Source organism: Lissotriton helveticus, chromosome 3_2, assembly GCF_964261635.1.
Source record: "Lissotriton helveticus chromosome 3_2, aLisHel1.1, whole genome shotgun sequence".
Lineage (NCBI taxonomy): Eukaryota > Metazoa > Chordata > Amphibia > Caudata > Salamandridae > Lissotriton > Lissotriton helveticus.
In genome coordinates, this window is record NC_136062.1 from 402,968,716 (window position 1) to 402,988,201 (window position 19,486).

The 19,486-nt window shown below is 45.4% G+C and overlaps 1 protein-coding gene across 2 annotated transcripts in view; it reads right to left on the reverse strand.

The window, feature by feature from the left end:
- The window catches only part of PAMR1 (peptidase domain containing associated with muscle regeneration 1), a 278,128-nt gene that overhangs the window by 158,844 nt on the left and 99,798 nt on the right, over positions 1-19,486 (reverse strand). For both annotated transcript variants that reach the window (XM_078684324.1, XM_078684325.1), the window contains exons 5-6: positions 14,913-15,130; positions 13,097-13,204 (exon numbers count right to left, since the gene is read on the reverse strand). In XM_078684324.1, the coding sequence (XP_078540450.1) occupies positions 13,097-13,204; positions 14,913-15,130 (326 nt within the window). The remainder of the gene's footprint in view (positions 1-13,096; positions 13,205-14,912; positions 15,131-19,486) is intronic.

Consider the following 19,486-nt stretch of genomic DNA (forward strand, 5'->3'; position numbering starts at 1 on the left):
CTTCTGCACACGATACATAATTGTTGATTTAGCTTTCAACCTAGTAGTTTACATGAGAATAATATGTTATTGCTCTTGAATCAGCTTTGCTTAATAAACTATGTCTGTACAGTGAGTGCTGAAGCTACAAGGATAACACAACACAGATTGTTGTGAGAACTGATCTCCGCACCTTCATAGACATAACACAAGTGCAGCTCCTGCCAAATTCTGGCTTCAAGCGCGTTTTATATTGCAATGCTTGGTGCACACATACACACTTGATGCGGTTCGCATGCAGCGAGCTGGTGGGAGCAGATGTGATCTCTTCATACTAAGATCTTGAGGTATGAGCCCGCCCTGCTAAAACCCAAAGAGACCTTCTAATATATTAATATAATATACCAGTTAGGGAGGGTGAGAATTATGTGTGTTTAGCACTTATTCATTTCAGCATAATAGCATGCTGTCACCGTTTGCTTTCTATGGACTAGTAACTATGCTGATAACTTTTCTTATGATAATATGTTTCCTTGTATTATCTAAGATACTGCGTTTGAGAAAACGGCATTAGTAAATAAATATTTCAAATGTGCACGTGTCCTCATTTACTCCACGTTCTGGGTTGAAATGATTGTATAACGAAAGAGTGTTCATGTGTTCCACGTAACCTGAGGTATTACAAGTTCATGTTCTGGTTTGTCTAAACATTAGAAGTGTTGCTATAACCAATGAGACACTGTAGCTAGCTCGGTAAGGGGTTTTTGGGTACTGAGGTGAGTTTTGGGTCACCCTAATTCGCCGAGGTTCCAATCCTCTGTGCACAGTTCTGTGGGAGAACGGGAACCCTGCGACATGGCGCCCATACGTTGGTGGTCTTATATCATGACACTTGAGTAGTTTATCATTCAATCCTTAACCCCTTCACTGTCGTTTCCAGAAAACGGTGGTGTCGGAAAAACCTACCTATTTTTTTCAATAGGTCTTTTCAAGCTTGAATCTATCTAAAACGGTTTCTTTGAATTACTACCCAGTTGTGCTACAAAGTTTGCTTTGTTTTTCTGTAGTTCCGGTGTAATCATGGCCCAGGCTGTGGACATCCCGCAGCATAGTCGCATTGCGGTGCGCAACCATTTACAGACTTTCCAAGTCCCAGTGGATGGCTTGGCGGTGATTTTGGTGGTGTGTGCAGATCCGGCGTACCCTTACGAACTGTTTTATTCGTGGGTGACGTTTCCGGCAGTGGACGCAAAGTCTGGTGTGTTCCACACCTACACCCCCTCGCCTGTACCGGCTGAATATACACCGTACAAGGCACTGGAAATACCTATTGATCATTGGCAGCATCGCGTTTGGTTTGGTGGCGCCCTACCCTATTCTTTATCCGCTGCGAGGTTAGGTCCTTTGTCCATTCCAGGCACAAATTGGCCTGCATTGGCTGGATTTACCCCGCACCCGAATCACGGCGCATGTCCCCTAGCGGATATTCGTAGACTACATGTTGTATCGATTGCCGTGATTCGTGCATTAGTGCAATACATTGGTCGTCATCTCCCGGGTGGTCCCCCGGGGGGTCCGGCTGTTCAAACGGAACATGGCGGTTTAAAGCTCAATCCGGTTATGGTCAATGCGGTTTTTGGTAAGCGCCCCGATGACAAAGATGAGTTTCCTTTTTGGCTTGCCGAGAAGTTTGACCAACTGGAAGCTGTGTTTCTGAATTCAACTCCTGCTGACAAACATAGAATGTTGACGATTACTTTACCTAAGGATTTAACTCCCGAACTCGTTGACTGTGAAAGTTGGGGGGAAACTTTTGCGGCTGTTTATGCGAGGTGTTTCGGCACCCCATCTATGTCTGTACTGCCTACGATCGTTAAACGTGTTCAGGATGATCACGGACCGGAAGCAGCGGTTGAATTGGGTATGCGCCTGTGTGGTTCTTTTGAGATTGTTAGCGATCTCATTCTCTCAAATATAAAGGGGGATGCGGTGAACTTTCAGGTGTCTAATGCTTTAGCGGCTCTACCCAATGCCGAAAGACCCCGACAGTTGGCGAAGATTGTTGTGGCCGCATATTAAACTATTGGTCGCACAAGTAAGGGTCTAAAGTATTTTGCAGTTAAGGAGAAAAAACAACCACAAGGGCAGTCTGCTGAGGCAGATGCCCAGCCCAAGTCCAAAAAACAAAATTGGCCTAAAAAACAGAAACAGGGGAAGCAACAACAGCAGACTCAGGATTCTTATCCTGCGCCACAAGTTTCTGCGCCGACAGAGAGAGTTTATGACTTGCGCGATCGCATGATGAGTAAATCACCTGATCGATTTCAGGTTTCTGATCAACGCTCTCCTCGTTCCTTTCAGGACTCATCGGCCCCGAAGACCGGTGGAGGAGGAGGCGGAAGGGGACGTGGTGGCCAACAAGGACGTGGCCAGCCCCGCCAGACAGACGGCGCAGGGAAGCAGGAGGACTCGACGCCAAAAAGACCTCAGTTTGCGAAAAAGAAAATTGCGGCTTTAACTGCGCATCGATATGCCACAGATAGTGAGAACGCGGCTTCGGAATCTGACGTGGGCTCTGACCTTGCTGGACAGCGTGGCGGAGATTACCATAGTGAGAGAGGCCCTGCGTCCACTACTGAAGGTGACAGCGACTGACGTTTATGTTGTAATAGAAACAGCGGACACGAGAGTAGCTCCCCCTGATAGACTTTTTGAAATTGTCCTGTTAATTGAAGGAGACATACAACGCACTATTAGAGGGGTATTTTGGGAAAACCTTTCGTCTATGTATCACATCTTGCTTTCGGAGGCTGACTGGCCCCCACTTTTGTGCTCGCGGCGCCGCGAGGGGAGGAGGTGATCCTCCCCAGTTTCCCGAACGCTGTCTCAAAAGAGCATGCGCTACATTTTGCAAAAGAGTGGGCTCTGGCGCTATCACCGGCTCTGTACCGTAACCAGTGTGGTTGGGATAAGTTGTCACCAAGCCACGAAATACCTTTGCGGTCTCAGCCCCAGCCTCAACCTCAATATCCCATCCGGCGAGAAGCCAAGGCTTCCGTCGTGGCAATCCTTGAACAATTGGAATATCAGGGTGTAATTGAAACGTGTGTGTCTCCGATGAATAACCCTCTTTTCACTGTGAATAAGCCGGATGGATCATATTGTTTGATATTGGATTATAGGCATTTGAACTCGCATTGCCGTAACTGTGCAGTACAGAATACTCACGGCTCTGCCCTGGTGGATAGTCTTGTGCGTAAGCGTTTTAAAACCACGCTTGACATTTCCAACGGTTTTTATGCCCATAAATTGGATGGTCTTAGTTCCCAATGGACCAGCTTTACTTCGGCCGGGGTCCAGAAACAATTCCGGCATCTTCCAATGGGCTACAAGAATAGTCCTGGAATTTTCACTGCCCGCATAGTCTCTCTTTTGGAGAGAATCGATCCGGATGCTTGTTCGTATGTGGATGACATTTATCTCACAGACGACGAAATTTGGGAGCATCTGTGTCGCGTCAACAGCATAATTTGTACCTTTGCAGACATGGGTTACAAGTTTAACTTTGCAAAGTCGCACATTGCAGAGTACACAGTGTTGTTCTTGGGTTATGAACTCAACAATGAAGGTAGAGGTTTGGCTCCTCACTTCCTGGGGAAATGCGCACAACTGCGCGCTCCAACAACACTGAAAAAATTACAGTCTTTACTGGGTTTTCTGAATTTCGGAAGGACTTACATTCCGGAATATGCCCAGCGTATCAAGCCCTTGTATGCTTTGATACAACCAACTTTTTCCAAATCATGCTGGCTGCCTGAGCACTCAGCCATTTTGCAATCTTTGCAGGCTGATCTGCTAGCTTCTAAATTTCTACTGACTCGTGACAACCACACTAACCTGGTGATAAGAATTATTCCTGGGACGGTGGGTTTCACGTACCTGACTTTTAATGAAGGAGATACAGTACCTATTGCTTACAAGTCACACTTGTACACTTCGGCTGAAATGCGGTTTTCCACTGTGGAAAAGGTTTTAACGGCTGTGCAGATGGCGATTCTTAAGGAACGTGCGCTGTCACAGGGAAAACGCATGTTAGTTGTTACACCATGCCCTCACTTGGAGGCAGTTACGAAAGCCAGTGTACCAAATTCTAAAGCTTTGCACCCTCGGTGGATTCAATGGGCTGCTTCCTTGACATCCACGGATGTCACGTTTATTTTTGACGCCTCATTGCGGTCGCAGGAGTACTTGCAGTATGAATTCGTTCATCCTGCTCCTCTAGCAATGCGACCTTTGGAGGATTTCCGTTGTATCATTTACACTGATGGTTCGGCGCAGGTTGCGCATGGCTCTAAACACGCCTACGTTTCCGCATGCGCTATTGTGGTCGGTGCCATGGTGAAAGATGAGTTCAAGTCCAGAGTAGTGCATACGCAGACTCTAGGGGACTGCACTGCACAATAGGCAGAGCTTCGTGCTCTATTACTAGCGTTGGAGTACGCAGATCCGAGTGTGACGACTCTTATTGTGAGTGATTCTTACTACTGTGTCCAGTCTGACAATGAGAACTTGTTCTTTTGGATTCGGAATGACTTCCGTGATTCCAAGGGTAGCACAATAAAACACAAGATGATCTGGGTTCGAGTGGCTGAGCTTAAGGCTCAACTGCCGCTTGTTTTTGTAATTCATACTCTCGGCCACCAGCGTGTGGGAGTTCACGCTGTCGGTAACTCGCTTGCTGATGAAGCAGCGAAATCAGCGGTATCTAAGTATTTAGTTGCAGCAGTTACACGGTCCAAAAGTAAGATCGATAATGACATCTTGGCGGCAGTGGCTGCCACTGAGAAGGGAGGTAAACATCCTGCGGGATTCCCTTCGAAGTACACATACCACTTAAGTCTCGATAAGGTTCCTTTTGTGAAAATACCTGAAGTTGGCGAACGTTTGGTTCCCAATTCGTATCGCAGGGCTAGCTTGATTACAGCGGCTCATGAAGGTGTGGCGTCTGTGCATGCGGGCGTCTCGGCCACTGTAACTCAATTACAACAGCGTTTCTGGTGGCGGGGACTGTACAAACAGACGGGCGACTATGTCCTTCAATGTGACATTTGCCAGCAGATTAAACCTTCTACTGCTGCGCGTCCGCCACAGACACAGTTGTACATCTCAAATAAACCCCTTAGTTGTGTTTATTTGGATCACTGCGGTCCATTTTCCTCTGATACTGCATATAAGTCCATCTTAGTAGCAGTTGATTCATGCACACACTTTGTATGGGTTTGGCCCCATCGCAGCGCTAATTCACGGACTGTCATTAGAGATTTGCGTGTCTTTGTAGGGATTTTTGCCTGTGGTACCTTCCCTTCGGATCAGGGTCCGGCTTTCGCCTCTAAGGCGTATAAGGATGCCATGACTTCGATGGGGGTCCAAGTCAAGTTTTCGTCTCCCTACAGACCTGAGGGTAATAGTGTAGTGGAGCGAATGAACCGTGATTTAAAGCAATCTTTGACAGCTCGAGTTATAGGCACTGGCAGAAACTGGCTGGCCCACCTCAATGGCCTGCAGCGTGCTCTTAATAATCTCCCTAGAAGGTCTCTGGGTGGGCGGACCCCCATACGAAATGCTCTTTGGCATCAAGATGTACGTCCCTGACCTTGACGGTCTAGACTGCGTGGCTCGCGCCACACCCTTTGACGTAGATGAACATTGCAATGTTTTACAGGATCTACAAGAGACCAGAGACAGTCTTGCAAAGGAACATTTGCCCTCCACATCGGATGTTGCGTTGCAGATCCCAGTAGTCGGCTGGCTACCCCAAGTTGGAGAACTGGTTCGAGAGAAGATCGATAACAAGAAAGAATTTGGTCCTTCCTATCGAGCTCCGGTACCAGTCCTTGGAGTGAAGGGCACAAGAACAGTCATTTTACCACCACTTCCTGGTCGTAAGGAAAACAGGTTTATCACAATTGACAATGTCAAGATACACAGAGTGGCCGATTCTTCTTAGCATGACACCGGCAGTTTCCTGTCCTTCCATTGTGAGAAATTCAGTTTTGGCCACTGCTTCTAATCCTGAAACTGAAGTGTCCATCGAATTGCCTGCAATTTCCAGTCCTTTATTAAGTACTTTGCCTGGTACTGACCATGATGAAATAGACTACACTTACCCCACTGACTTATCCATGCCTGACCTGCAAGCACGTTTGGCCACAGAATCCAGATTTTCATTTGACTCTGTTTCCAATGCCTCGAAGAAACCCTCACGTTTTGCAGTTTATGCCAGCTTATTTAAAAAACATTTTTTGATTCCCCCTTGGACATATATTTGGCTGGTGCTTTTTTCTATTTACCTTTTTATGTAAATTGGGTTTGTGTTTTATTTTTTCCGGATTGTAAATGGACACTATGTCGAGGAAAGAACATGCATTCGGCATCTAAATGGACCTTTGGCCCCCCTTTCCTCATCGCATTCTGCACACAGACTGAAAAGAGACTTGACATTTGTTAACATCACTGCTTGGCCTGTCCTTGATGGGATAGTGTGGGATGCCGTTATATTTCAAATTCATGGCCCTACTGAGGTTGTTAATGTCCCTAATGTGCTTAGAGTTAATATGGGGGATGTAGTGAAAAAAAACATACGTTCTGATGATTGGGATGTTCAGGCCGTAGAGTCTTTGTTTTCTGATTTGAAATACTATGCTGCCTTTGATGCTGAAGATTTGTACTTAGAATCTGCTAATTATGGTGATTTGTTTTGCTTTCAACATTTTGGCAATCACTTCTTACATAAAACGACTTCCAGACGGAATACTGTAAATTATACGCAATGGGAGCATTGCCCCGCTTCTAAACAAGGCAGTTCAAGTACTTTTTTGAAAAAGTACACTTATTTTACTGGCTTCAATCAGTCTAATCCCGAGTCCTTTTATTTCAAAATGACACAGAAGCCTATGTCCAAGGTTAGACTTACCGATACCAAATTATTGTACTCCAAGTCCTTTCTTGATCAGCTGGCTGTTAGCGGCTATGAATTGTGGAAGGAAACTATTGACCTTAAATCAGTTTGGGGTTCTAAAAGCTGGCAGGTACAAGGCACTAAGGCTTTGCACCGTGCATGTCTCATCCCGAATCATATGTTGTTTTTGAATTCCTCTATTTCACAGACAACATGCTTTGGATTGGCTACTTCTAAAAAATTGAATACTCCAACCATCCCTGAGTTAGAAGAATATTCTGGCTGGAGTAATTTTACTCAGATTTCGATTAGGGACTTACAGACCCTGTTGCTGAATTCATCCTTTAACATCTCCAGTATGGATCCTAAAGGTTGGCTGATGTGGCACAAAAGTGCTGATTCATGCCAGCACCGTTTTCTGGGTTTGTCTGATGGTTTTATACTGGTTCGACCTGATCCACGTTTTGAAACTGAACATTCTGTCACGACTTACTCAGTGGGCAAATTATGTCAAAATTGGCTGAAACATTCTAAATTGTCTGCAGTTAAATTACATCTTGCGAAGCTGAATGATGATGTAGATTTAAATGATTTCATAAAAGGCCCGGCTAGTGGTAGATCAAAAAGGTGGATATATGCTATTTACAATGAAATCTGGAAGACATCACAGATTGAGGCGGCGACATGCCTTAGAGCTATAGATCAAGCTAATCTAGAAAAAGTGCTTGCAGTAGTGGACAATAGTATTAACATGCTTTCTTCCCGCATTTACCCGTTAGATAATATTGTGTCTTCTGTTCTGGATATTGTGCAGGATGAAGTATCTGTATTGTACCATGGTCAAAATCAATTGCGTTCTATCATGCAATTTGCGTGGACCCTGCAAACGTTGAAATCTGGCAAGGTGCCATGGACCTACATGAATGTCTCCTCTCTTTTTGCCCCCTTTAATTTGACTGACAAGCAGCGCTTGCTTTCCATGCAAGATGCTTCCTTTTCAATGTTACATATTGAGAGATTAGAGTCCTTGCCTTTTTCTGTGGCAGAGGCCACTGCTGCAATGTGGCTTATCCACGGTTTAATAACGTTGCCTTTTGCTTTGTATACATTTACGAATTCTATGCGATATGTTGCCATTGGGCGATATGAACCCTTAGGTAGTGGTTTCCTTCATGAAGTGTGGTCCCTTCCTTTCACTTACAGATGTTTGAAAGATGGATAAGAGGTTTATCTGAATGGGGAGGAGTGTACAGAGACACCAGATCATTCATTAATGTGTAGGCACATACAATTACACGGTTCTTGCAACCAGGACCGACCAAATTTTGCCTGTGTTTTAAAAGGGACGCCAGTTCTAGCTATCATCCCAACTTTTACCTTATTGGGAAACGGAAGTTATTTACTTTTGAATAATGAGGATTGTTGTGGGTTATTAAAAGGTGTTCCTTATGTGGTAACCGTAACTGAGCGTGTAGTTTGCTGCAGAAATGTCCTGTACCCACCCACACATGAGAATAGGGATGTTTCCATCTGGCCGCGCATCCCAACCTTGACAGCGGAGTTCAACGGCATGAGCAGAATAAGAGCTCTATTGTCCCAGAAAGAAGTGGCCTTGAGTTCGGCTCGGGAAACTTTCGTGCTTCACATAGCTAACACCCGGACTGAGGTTCAGGCCCTTTTAAATACTGATTTACCGTTGCATTTCAGCGAGATGGTTCATTCTATCTTTAACGCGTCCTCCACAACTGGGCTGGTGCATTTTTTTAAAACAGTTAGCAGCGGCCTTGTAACTTCATTTGAAAAAATATTTGGAGTCATCCCTGCTTTCTTTCATTCCATTTTTTCGAGTTTGTTTGGTGGATTCCCGGTTTTACTGGCACTAGCGGCAGGCGTTCTAGTGGTTATTTGCTTCATTAAATATGGATGCCCCACATGTGGAAGGAGCCGCCCAGCCCCTTCTGGCGCTGTTTCGCAACCGGATGCTTGAGTACTATGGCACACTGCCTCTTGCGATTTTAAGCACGGCATATGGATTATCGTTTCGATTTTCCTACTTCACCTGTGTCCAGCCTGTGTTTCATTGCCTAAGCTGTGATTTTGACTGGGCCATTGATTTGTGTCTCTGCGGACCGGTTTCTCCTGACGTCGACTTTAATCAGCTGATGGGTCCCGTCATTACTCACGAGTTGGTTTGTACTGGCGAAAGGATTATGGCCTTAGCAGGGATGCATGGACTAATGGGTCCTTGGAACATACTCGCAGCAGCGCAAGATTTCTTGGCACTGAGCTTTCTTGAAAACCCACCGAGTTATCCTCTGATGGTAATAGAGGCTCCAGTACTAGGAGAACACGTATGTTCATTTCCACTTTTAAATTGGATGGCTGATCTGTTTTCGGATGAAGACGGTGATTTCATGTTGGAGGCTGTTGCTGCTTATTTTGCATATACGGTCCTGTCCTGAAAACTTTTCCATGTTTCAGATCCTGCCTACTACCTTTCTGCTGACATTTTTTTGCGGAATGTGTTACACCTTTTTACCTTCACAGGCCTATTGACTTGAGCAGACATAGACTCCGGCTTTTTTAAATTGTTTCATTATGCCACGGTTTTACCAATTTTTTAAAAAGTATACACCAGGCTCATAGTTCTTGAACTCTGCTCTCAAGTAATAGCACTTATGTTATCTTATCTTATCTTATCCGTGCTCGGATCATGGGGGGGTGTCATATAGCTACTGTTCATCTGAATACTGTATTAAGTTAGCATAGGCTCATTGAATGTTTAAACGCCATTTTTTCCTTTTGCTGCTTCTGAACACGATACATAATTGTTGATTTAGCTTTCAACCTAGTAGTTTACATGAGAATAATATGTTATTGCTCTTGAATCAGCTTTGCTTAATAAACTATGTCTGTACAGTGAGTGCTGAAGCTACAAGGATAACACAACACATATTGTTGTGAGAACTGATCTCCGCACCTTCATAGACATAACACAAGTGCAGCTCCTGCCAAATTCTGGCTTCAAGCGCGTTTTATATTACAATGCTTGGTGCACACATACACACTTGATGCGGTACGCATGCAGAGAGCTGGTGGGAGCAGATGTGATCTCTTCATACTAAGATCTTGAGGTATGGGCCCGCCCTGCTAAAACCCAAAGAGACCTTCTAATATATTAATATAATATACCAGTTAGGGAGGGTGAGAATGATGTGTGTTTAGCACTTATTCATTTCAGCATAATAGCATGCTGTCACCGTTTGCTTTCTATGGACTAGTAACTATGCTGATAACTTTGCTTATGATAATATGTTTCCTTGTATTATCTAAGATACTGCGTTTGAGAAAACGGCATTAGTAAATAAATATTTCAAATGTGCACGTGTCCTCATTTACTCCACGTTTTGGGTTGAAATGATTGTATAACGAAAGAGTGTTCATGTGTTCCACGTAACCTGAGGTATACAAGTTCATGTTCTGGTTTGTCTAAACATTGGGAGGGTTGCTATAACCAATGAGACACTGCAGCTAGCTCGGTAAGGGGTTTTTGGGTACTGAGGTGAGTTTTGGGGCACCCTAATTCGTCGAGGTTCCAATCCTCTGTGCACAGTTCTGTGGGAGAACGGAAACCCTGCGACAGCGTAGCAGCAGGGAAGTCCCAAGTAGAGGGCATAACAGCAGTCCAGATGATAGATCACTAATGCTGGGCCACCAATGTCCTGTTGGAGTCTGAGAAAAAGTATAAATTTCTCTACTTAGAACACGCAGGAAAACAATTTATGATGAGCTTAGTGATGTGTTTTTGAATAGGAGACTGTATTTAAATAGGTCGCCTTAAAGTTTAGTAAATATGGTGATAGGAAAGCGTCTCAATCTATCTGGCCCTATTTATAAATGTATTCATATCTGTCATGTCAGCATTATGGCACAAATAATTTGCTAGTGATAAAAGAAGAGTTTGCTAGATAGAGTGGTGCCTTTTTTGATTAATTCCAACGGGTTGCTGACTTGAACTACTCAACTTTGCTGTATAAGAGTGGGCTTCTGAATACTTGCTTGATTTCTATAAAAGTTAAGCTATTTAACATCTTGTGATGAAAGACATCAGAGAGACTGTCAGAAAGAGATTGGGAGGGCGGGGTAGTGGAAGTGTCAGCCTTGCGAGTATCTAAACATTTAATAATGGAGAAAGTTAATTTAGTGGCATTACATGATTTGACATACTTTTTAGGAAACAATTTTTCAAGTTAGCCTGATAAGTCTTTAATAAACAGTATTTGAAAAGATGAAATCTAGAGAGTTTGGGAGTTGGGCGGGGTAAGTAAGTGTGTGTGTGTGTGTGTGTGTGTGTGTGTGTGTGTGTTTGTGTGTGTGTGTGTGCACTTTTACTAATTGCTTCAGAACCATATCACTGCAAAAGTACATCAGGTACTGGCTATCACTCATACAAGGGTTCGATAAAATCTCCTCATTTGATAATGTTTTTACCGATAAGAACTCGTGGTGGAATACCATCAACCAAATACTCAACTAAGGATATTAGAGACTCGGGAGTCTACACATCAGTATATCTTTATAGTTCACAACAGTATTAAACACAACATTAAATGCTCAAGCTCCAGCCAGGAGTATGAGTTTGAGGGCCAGTTTTGATACATTGTAGTATTCACAAAAAATGTTCTCTACTCGCCTCCTTGTCGACCTAGGAGGTGCGCATGGATACTTGTATTCCCAGCAGCAGTGGCTGCCTCAGTTTCAGGCCTTGATGTTGACCTGAACCTTGTTTTTGTTATAAATAGTAAGTCTAATTTGTGCTCAGTGATAAGGTTGCACATTTCAAACGTATGTTCGGTCATGGATCTGGAACTTGTCAGTGCACATAAGATCTCTGAAGCAGGTCTTGTGGTTACTGTCAGAGACAGGGGCCCTGGAAGTGTCAGAGTCAAATTTTAGGAAAAGAACAGTAAACTCAAAGAAAGCCATCTGAATTAGGTAAGTTGCTGGAATATAGTCACAAAATGGCAGAATATTGGAGTGATAGAATCTGGTCCCTACTTATTTCAAATGTTTGAGGACTCACCACGCCACACTGTCCTGCCGTGTGCCCGGCTGCTGCACACACAAGCTTGCCATTTGTGCCACTTCTGCATATAGGCTTCATTGATTCACATGGGGTTGCATTTAATAGTACCCATGGGATCCACTGATGACCTACCTTAAAAAGAAGAATGTTGACATTGTTGTGCACCATGCAATGGCACTGAGCACGAATGCGGTAGAGAATGTTGCATGACTGATAAAGGGAATCTGCATAAGAAATATTGGGTACCGCTTGTTAAATCTACCAAATAGCACGTAAAACCAAAAAAGGAATGGAATTACAGTTAAAGCATCCCCAATAGTAGAGTGCCGTAAAAATGAAAATGATGGAAAATACGATAAACAGATTAAGAATCCATATTACTTCATTTACATCTTCAATTTAAAATTCATCCAAAATTTAAAATGTTCACTTTGTTCATAATGGCATAGAAGCGCACAAGGTTGCATTACATATTACTCAGAGTGTCCACTCATGAAGCACGAGATTGCTAGATGTGCTCTCCTATCGCCTTCTGGCTGTGACCAGTCGAAGCGCCACCTAGAGGGTCAACCTGGGAATCTCAGGCTACTACCACATCCCTCCTGGGGATGGACTGGTGGTCTCATACAGGCACCCAACATCATTCCACCTCAAAGGAGAAGCCTTACAGTTCTCACTGACCAATTTATGTTCATTATTAAAGTATTTTGCAAAGTCAGTTACAAAGTTGATTAATTCTACAGCTGATTGAATAGAACTCAAAAAGCGTTGAAGAGAAGCGCCTTTCTCCCTGCTAAGAGTTTAGAAGCATCTAGCAGCACCAGCTGAGTGGAATATACTAGTCTAACAGAGTAAGGTACCAGAGCTGCAACAAACGTGCCTGAGTGGAGATGCAACAAATGAGAGAGACATGTTGTGCTTTGTAGACCATGCTTTCCACATATTGCAATTCATGACCAGTAGCAGAAAGATGCCCACACACCCTTCCACAGAGTATTGTAAAGTCCAACCCACAAAACAGATACAATCAGATACGACGAGGATGAATGGGGACATTTAGGAGTTATACTCACAGTTTTCGCAGTTCCTCCCCGTGTATCCCGCGAGGCAGGCACAAGTGTAGGCGCTCGCCTTGTCCGGGATGCAGGTTCCGTCATGAAGGCACGGTGAGGATGAGCATGCTGTAACACAACATAATACGGCTTCATTCTCACAGTGTAACCTCTACTACAGCCTCTCCCTAGTATTTCTTCCTCTTTTTGTAAGGGTGAACCACGTGAGTTTTTTGTTACAACATCTGTTTCCCACCTTCCTTCAGTAGGTGTGTAATGAGTTGTTAATTTGAAAATAATAACTTTAATGAAGTACTGGGACTTGCACCAGGGTGATTTTGCACGTGGATGGAATTGTGCTTCTAAAGCTGCATCATCTCCCTGCTTAGGTTGTACGTCACTGTCATGTCAGTGGAATGTGCTATCAACTGATGCCCAGATGGTACACCTAGTGTGACACACGTCCTCGGTGCTGAATGATTTTTCCCCAGTGTGCTAATGCACTCCTGCTGATTTTGATGCAATTGTGACTCTGAGCCTATATGTATTTGTGGAACCCCTAGGAAAATGTGATAGTAAATGCTTTCTTCCACCAAACATGTCTCCACAGAACTGCTGGTGCGCACTAAGGGTGATTTTATACCTAAATATGTGTTAATAATTGAATATGTTTTTGATCTTAAAAAAGTCTCCACCCTCCAGCTAAGTGCAGTTGCGCACCTAAAGGTGATCCCACAATGTGGGACGACACAAGTACGCGACCACTCTGTGGACAAGAGACAGACCTTGGTCCTGCTCTTCTGTGCACAGTCCTAGATAATAATTTTGAGAACATGCTACTGGGTAATGTGAGGTGGACGTAGATGAGACGGGTGTCCTTTTACCTTCAAGACTCGTACGCCACAATTGCTCTTATCATCACTGTCTCTTTTTCTTCATATGATGTGGACGAAATAATTTTTCATATAAGAAGTAGTTAAAAAACCCTACGCATGTATGTCAAACCCCTACTCAATCCACAAATAACATAGATGCATTGAACCACACCCAGCAATGTTGATATATCTACTATTATAATAATTAATCCATGCGATATATTAAAAAGGGTCAATCCATGTTTGTACCGCGGTGCAAACATGGTACCGCGGTGCAAATATCGGGACCCCAGAATTGGCACTGAGTCCACCTGGTCCAGGATATCAATGCTCGGATTCAAGTACATTTTTCTTTGGTTAACATTTTCAACCAGGGAGTGCATCTATGAAAGACCATCTAGGGCAATTTGTGGTCTTTCTGTAGTACAATATTTTGGCATTCATAGCTGTTCTGGGGTGTCCAGTTATCCCACTTTCCCCTCCTTATAGTCATTTCCACTTTCCTACATGCCCTTGAATTCGCCATATTGGCATACGTGGTAAGTGCCGAGGAGCCATAATGACAGAGGGTCTCATTTAGATCTTGGTGGACGGGTTACTCCAGTGATGGATATCCCATCCACCCAACGATACATTTCATATGATGTAATGGGATCTATATTTCGGCAGACGGGATATTCATTACTGTTGTCTGACAGGATCTCAGCCATGTCCAGTGTCTAGTAACCATACTTCAGTGATGCAAAGAACACTTGACTTCTAACTTTTTTACATAACAAAGGCCATTTAAAGGGAATGACCAGTTTAACACTTTAATCAAGTTGTATTTTTTAATTCTTTCATTTTGGAACCTGTAGGAAATGATATGCGATAAGTCAATTAGTGATGGTCAATAAGACAGCACCTTAATCCTTCTGTATTTATCTGATTGTAATTACATTATTAATGATTAAGAAACAAACCTGTGATTTCAGCAAAACTTGCGTAGAATCCATCAAAGTTCTTAGAGCCGTCAGACTTGAATAGAACATGGAGTGAGTTCCCGGTGCTCCTGATTGGAGGTGGGCGATCATTGCCGCAGAATCGTTTAATAATCCTGGCATCTACATTGTCACCATCACGAATCTCCAGGTAGTCATACTGGCACATATAATCAAACTCCACGCTCAGCATGGCAAACCTAGGATATAGAGTTGATAATGGGAAAATATGGTTACTTTGCATAATCCATAGCAATTTGCTATTTTCATGTATTTTAGAGAAGATGTGACAATAGCTCTCAAAACTACACCAGACATTATTAAACTTTTAGACACTGTGAAATCGAAAACGAAACAACACATCAAAAAGATTAATTTAAAAACAACCAAACACCATAAATAGTAGGGACATTCTAGAATTCAAATCCAGTGTCATCAAAAAGAGGAGAACCATGGATTTTAAAATCCAATGAGACATTAAATAGATCAACTTTTTGTATTCGACAGCTGAGGGAAAGTCAAGTTGAAGGACATTATGTAATACAAAACTCAACTACACAATATCAAACAAAGGAAGGTTCTATGTTCCACAATCAAAACAGGCATCATTAAACCAGCGCTCTGGGCCCCAAAAACTAAACAGTCAAAAGTACAGCCCAATATTATCTACGTTAAAAAAACCTGGAATCTAAGACCCAGCCGAATATGAAATAGACATTCTAGAATCCACAGTCCATCCTTTCAACTTCATACACAGGATTTTACTGAATACAAATGCATCCAGACACAACCAGTTGTTTTTAATTTTCATCAACACGCCAGAAGGCTATCACTTAGGAACTTTCTAGTTTAGCTTAGTGGCCGATTACGTTGCTGTAGAAAATGGCTCTGGTTGGAGCCATTCCTAAGGCATCATAATCAGCAGTTTGGATGCATTTCTGACCGACTCATTTGGATAGACTCGGTCGGAAATTAATCCAAACTGGATTTCCAAATCGCTTCCGTCAGCTCGGAGAGCCTGTCTGGCATTCGGAGAGCCTCCTGTAATCCCAAGGGCGGCTCTTTCTGCCCACAGGATTACAATGTCGGATTCCAAAAGCCTTTCTGCGCTGGCCTTTCCGAAACAGAAAGGTTGTTAAAAGCTGACTTTGGGGTCCCCCAGCAGGGTCCCAATGGGTGCAAGGCCTCAGTTGGTGGCCGCCCTGCTTATCTCTGCACCGTGGAAAGCACCTTGAGGTGCCTGCCATGGGGTGCAGAGATGGGTTGCAGAGATGAACTGCACCTCTTCTCTTTACAGTGAGAGCATGCATTCTGGTCAGAATGCATGGTCCCATTGTAAAGAACAGGAGTTCGTCCTAACAGTGTTCGGATTCATCCTAATTTTTATTTTATTTTTGGAATTTTTTTATTAAATTCAAAACATACATAAACAAAGAAAGAAAACAAAACACAAGGCAGTACATTACAGATGTGTCGCTGCGGCGTCGGTTGAGGGAGTACATTAGCAGTGCAATCGGCAGGGCTATACATTGTGGGAGGGGGGGAAGGGAGACCAGGAGCAAGCAAGAACACCTAATCAACAGTGGAGGAAACAATAGGTTGGGAGGAAGATAGGTCAGTTTCAAAGTCTGTGGGAGGGGGGGTACATATATCACCACGGTATGTGTTCCACTGACTCCAGATCTTACCCCATTTACGGGGCGTGCCACAGGCAACATAAACTGTCTTCTCTCGAAACATGCACCAATCCATGTTATGTTGCCACAGCAGAACCGTCGGCGGCCTCTGAGCACCCCACAATTGGGCAATGTCCCTCTTAGCAATCATATTACCCAGGGTCACCCAGCGAAGCTGCGCGCCGCTGTAATCATTCGGTTCCCAGACATTTAACAAGCATCTTGTAGCCGGGGTGCGGGATCTCGCCCTATTGAGGGGCGCCTTTTAACAATGTGCGACCCCCCCCTCTTGTCTCCACAGCCTCTTCCTACCCCGGGATGGTCACCTGCAGAAAGATACAGCTGTGACGAAGAGGACGAGGTAGGATGGGGCCCCTTTAACTGGACGGCCACCCTCAACGAGGAGGCGGAGTCAGGAGAGCCCGTAAATAGCAGCATCGACAAGCCACAGGTGTGTTATTTCACCGGAGGAGCGGACAGAGTGCAGGAGAGCGGAGAGGCGGGAAGCAGTGTAGCGGAGTGGAGCGTTGGAGAGAGCGGCGACGGAGAGGAGGGGTGGAGCGGAGGACAGCGTTGGCTGAGTGAAGAGACCATTGCTGAGGAGGAAGAAGATCCCGACCGGCGCGTTTGGGACGCTGCATCTACGGATCGAGTACCGGCGGCGAGACCCCCCAGAGCGGCTACTGAGAGAGAGGACACCCGACCGACAGGAGCTGGAAAGCCGGGAGGCCAACACCACGAGCCGCCCAGCCGTGCGCCTGGAGGTGTACGGCTAGCAGAGGTACGGGAACGGGTCCTGGGGTGGTGGAGACAAAAAGGCAGACGGCTAACTTAGCAGGGCAATACCTAGTGATAACCTGCCCCTCCGTTTAGCGGATCACTGTAATTGCACATTCACCGACCCTGAGGCTACTGCACCGTGTGTCCCCTTCACTGCCCTCACCCCCCCCTGTCCTCTCAACCCGCTATACCAGAAAGCCTGAGCACTTACTTTGCCTCTCTTTTGTTTTACCTTCTCGGTGACCGGCGAGGGCGTGCACTACGGAGCCTCCGGAGTCCAGCACCAGCAGGAGGAGGAGCCCCGTCAGAAGGAAGGAGGAGGGAGTCCTCCGCAAGAGCAGACAAGAGAGAAGCCGATCTCCGAGGAAGAGTCATCATAGGAAGAAGTGTACCGATGACTTGTTGTTGCGAATAAAAACTACTGCCACAAAAATACGTCTTCTGCCCATTCCTCGTCCCGCGACTACATTGGTGGAGAATGCGGGCAACCCCTCCGTCTGTGTAACTAAGATGGAAGCAGTAGTGCAAGCACTGGTACACGGACAGGAACAACTGGAAAAAATCGCTGAACAGCAGCTGCTCTCCGCCGAAGCAGACCGGGAGTTCCTTAAGGCGGCAGTAGCAGCCCGCACCCTGGATCCTCCGGCCGCTAGTGCCTCGGTGGCCGTGGGAGGGGTACCCCATACCATAGGAGGGGTGTCTCTTCAGAAATACCAACCCGGTGAGGATCCGGATGCCTTCCTCCTTAATTTCGAGAGGGCGGCCAGGGCTTGTGGATGGCCTGTTGTGAAATGGCCTTTCTTCCTGGCTCCACTGTTGGTGGGGGAGGCCCAGGCGGCCTACCAAGTGGCCAACCCGAGGGGAGATACGGCCTACGCGGACATCAAAAAGATAATACTAGACCATCTGGGGCTGGACAAAGAGGCCTACCGGATAAGGTTCCGAAAAGAGAGAGGTGTGCCTGGGGAAACGCCCAAGACCCTGTTTGTTCGCTAAAAGATGGCAGCCGATAAGTGGCTAAAACCTACCGAAAGCACCAAAGAGGAGATCATGGACCGCATTTATCTAGAGCAGTTCCTTGAGGCTCTTCCCTTCTCTACGCAAAGGTGGTTGAAGCAGCATCACGACCTAACCACCAGCCAGGCTGTCGAAATGGCCAATACGTTTGCTAGGGCACCCCAGAGGCCCCAAATGGCAGGAGAGCCGGACAGACAGAAACACCTTTATAAACCAGAAAAAAAACACGTGAAGACCCCGGATCCAGGAAAGCCCCGCATATGGAAACCAGAGCCTCTGCCACATAGCGGTCCACAATGTTTCGAATGTGGGACCTGGGGACACATTGCCCGACACTGTCCTCGTCGACGACAGGAAGAGGAGCCCATGGAAGTGGGATATCTCCCCAGGACCGTCTTATACTCAGCAGAGATGGGCCGAGCCTACAGAGTGAGTATGGGTATCAATGGTACCCCGGTAAAAGCCCATCTGGACTCCGGATGTCGGCAGTCCGTGGTTCAGGCCCACCACGTACACCCCCAGCAATTCGTACCCAGAGAAACCGTGTACATCAGATGTGTGCACGGGGACGTAAGACCCTATCCAGTAGCAGTGCTCCCCATCGTCCCCCGAAACGGACGTCCGGTCAAAATCAGGGTGGGTGTCTTGTCGTCATTACCAGAAGATCTAATCATAGGAACCGACAACCCGGCTTTTCTTGACATGTTCAAGCAGAGCCTCACTCACGGAAGTGCTCCCTTACGACCCTCGCAGAAGCAGAAGACTGTACCCGCCTTGGCCTCGTCAGACCCCTGGGTGCTAGATCAAAGCTTTCAGTTCGCCCAAGCCAACGATGCCACACTGATGAACGCCTGGGAGAGTGCCCACCAAACGCAGGATCAGCGCCCCCTCAAATATCCCCGCCTGTACATCAAAAACGATCTGCTATACCGACAGGGAAAGGCAGAAGACCCAGAACAGCTATTGGTGCCTTTATCCTTTCGGGAACAGGTGTTGTTTTATTCACACTCGCATTTAGTGGCCGGACATACCGGAGCTGAAAAAACCACACAGAATCTGTTGAAATGCTTTTACTGGCCCGGT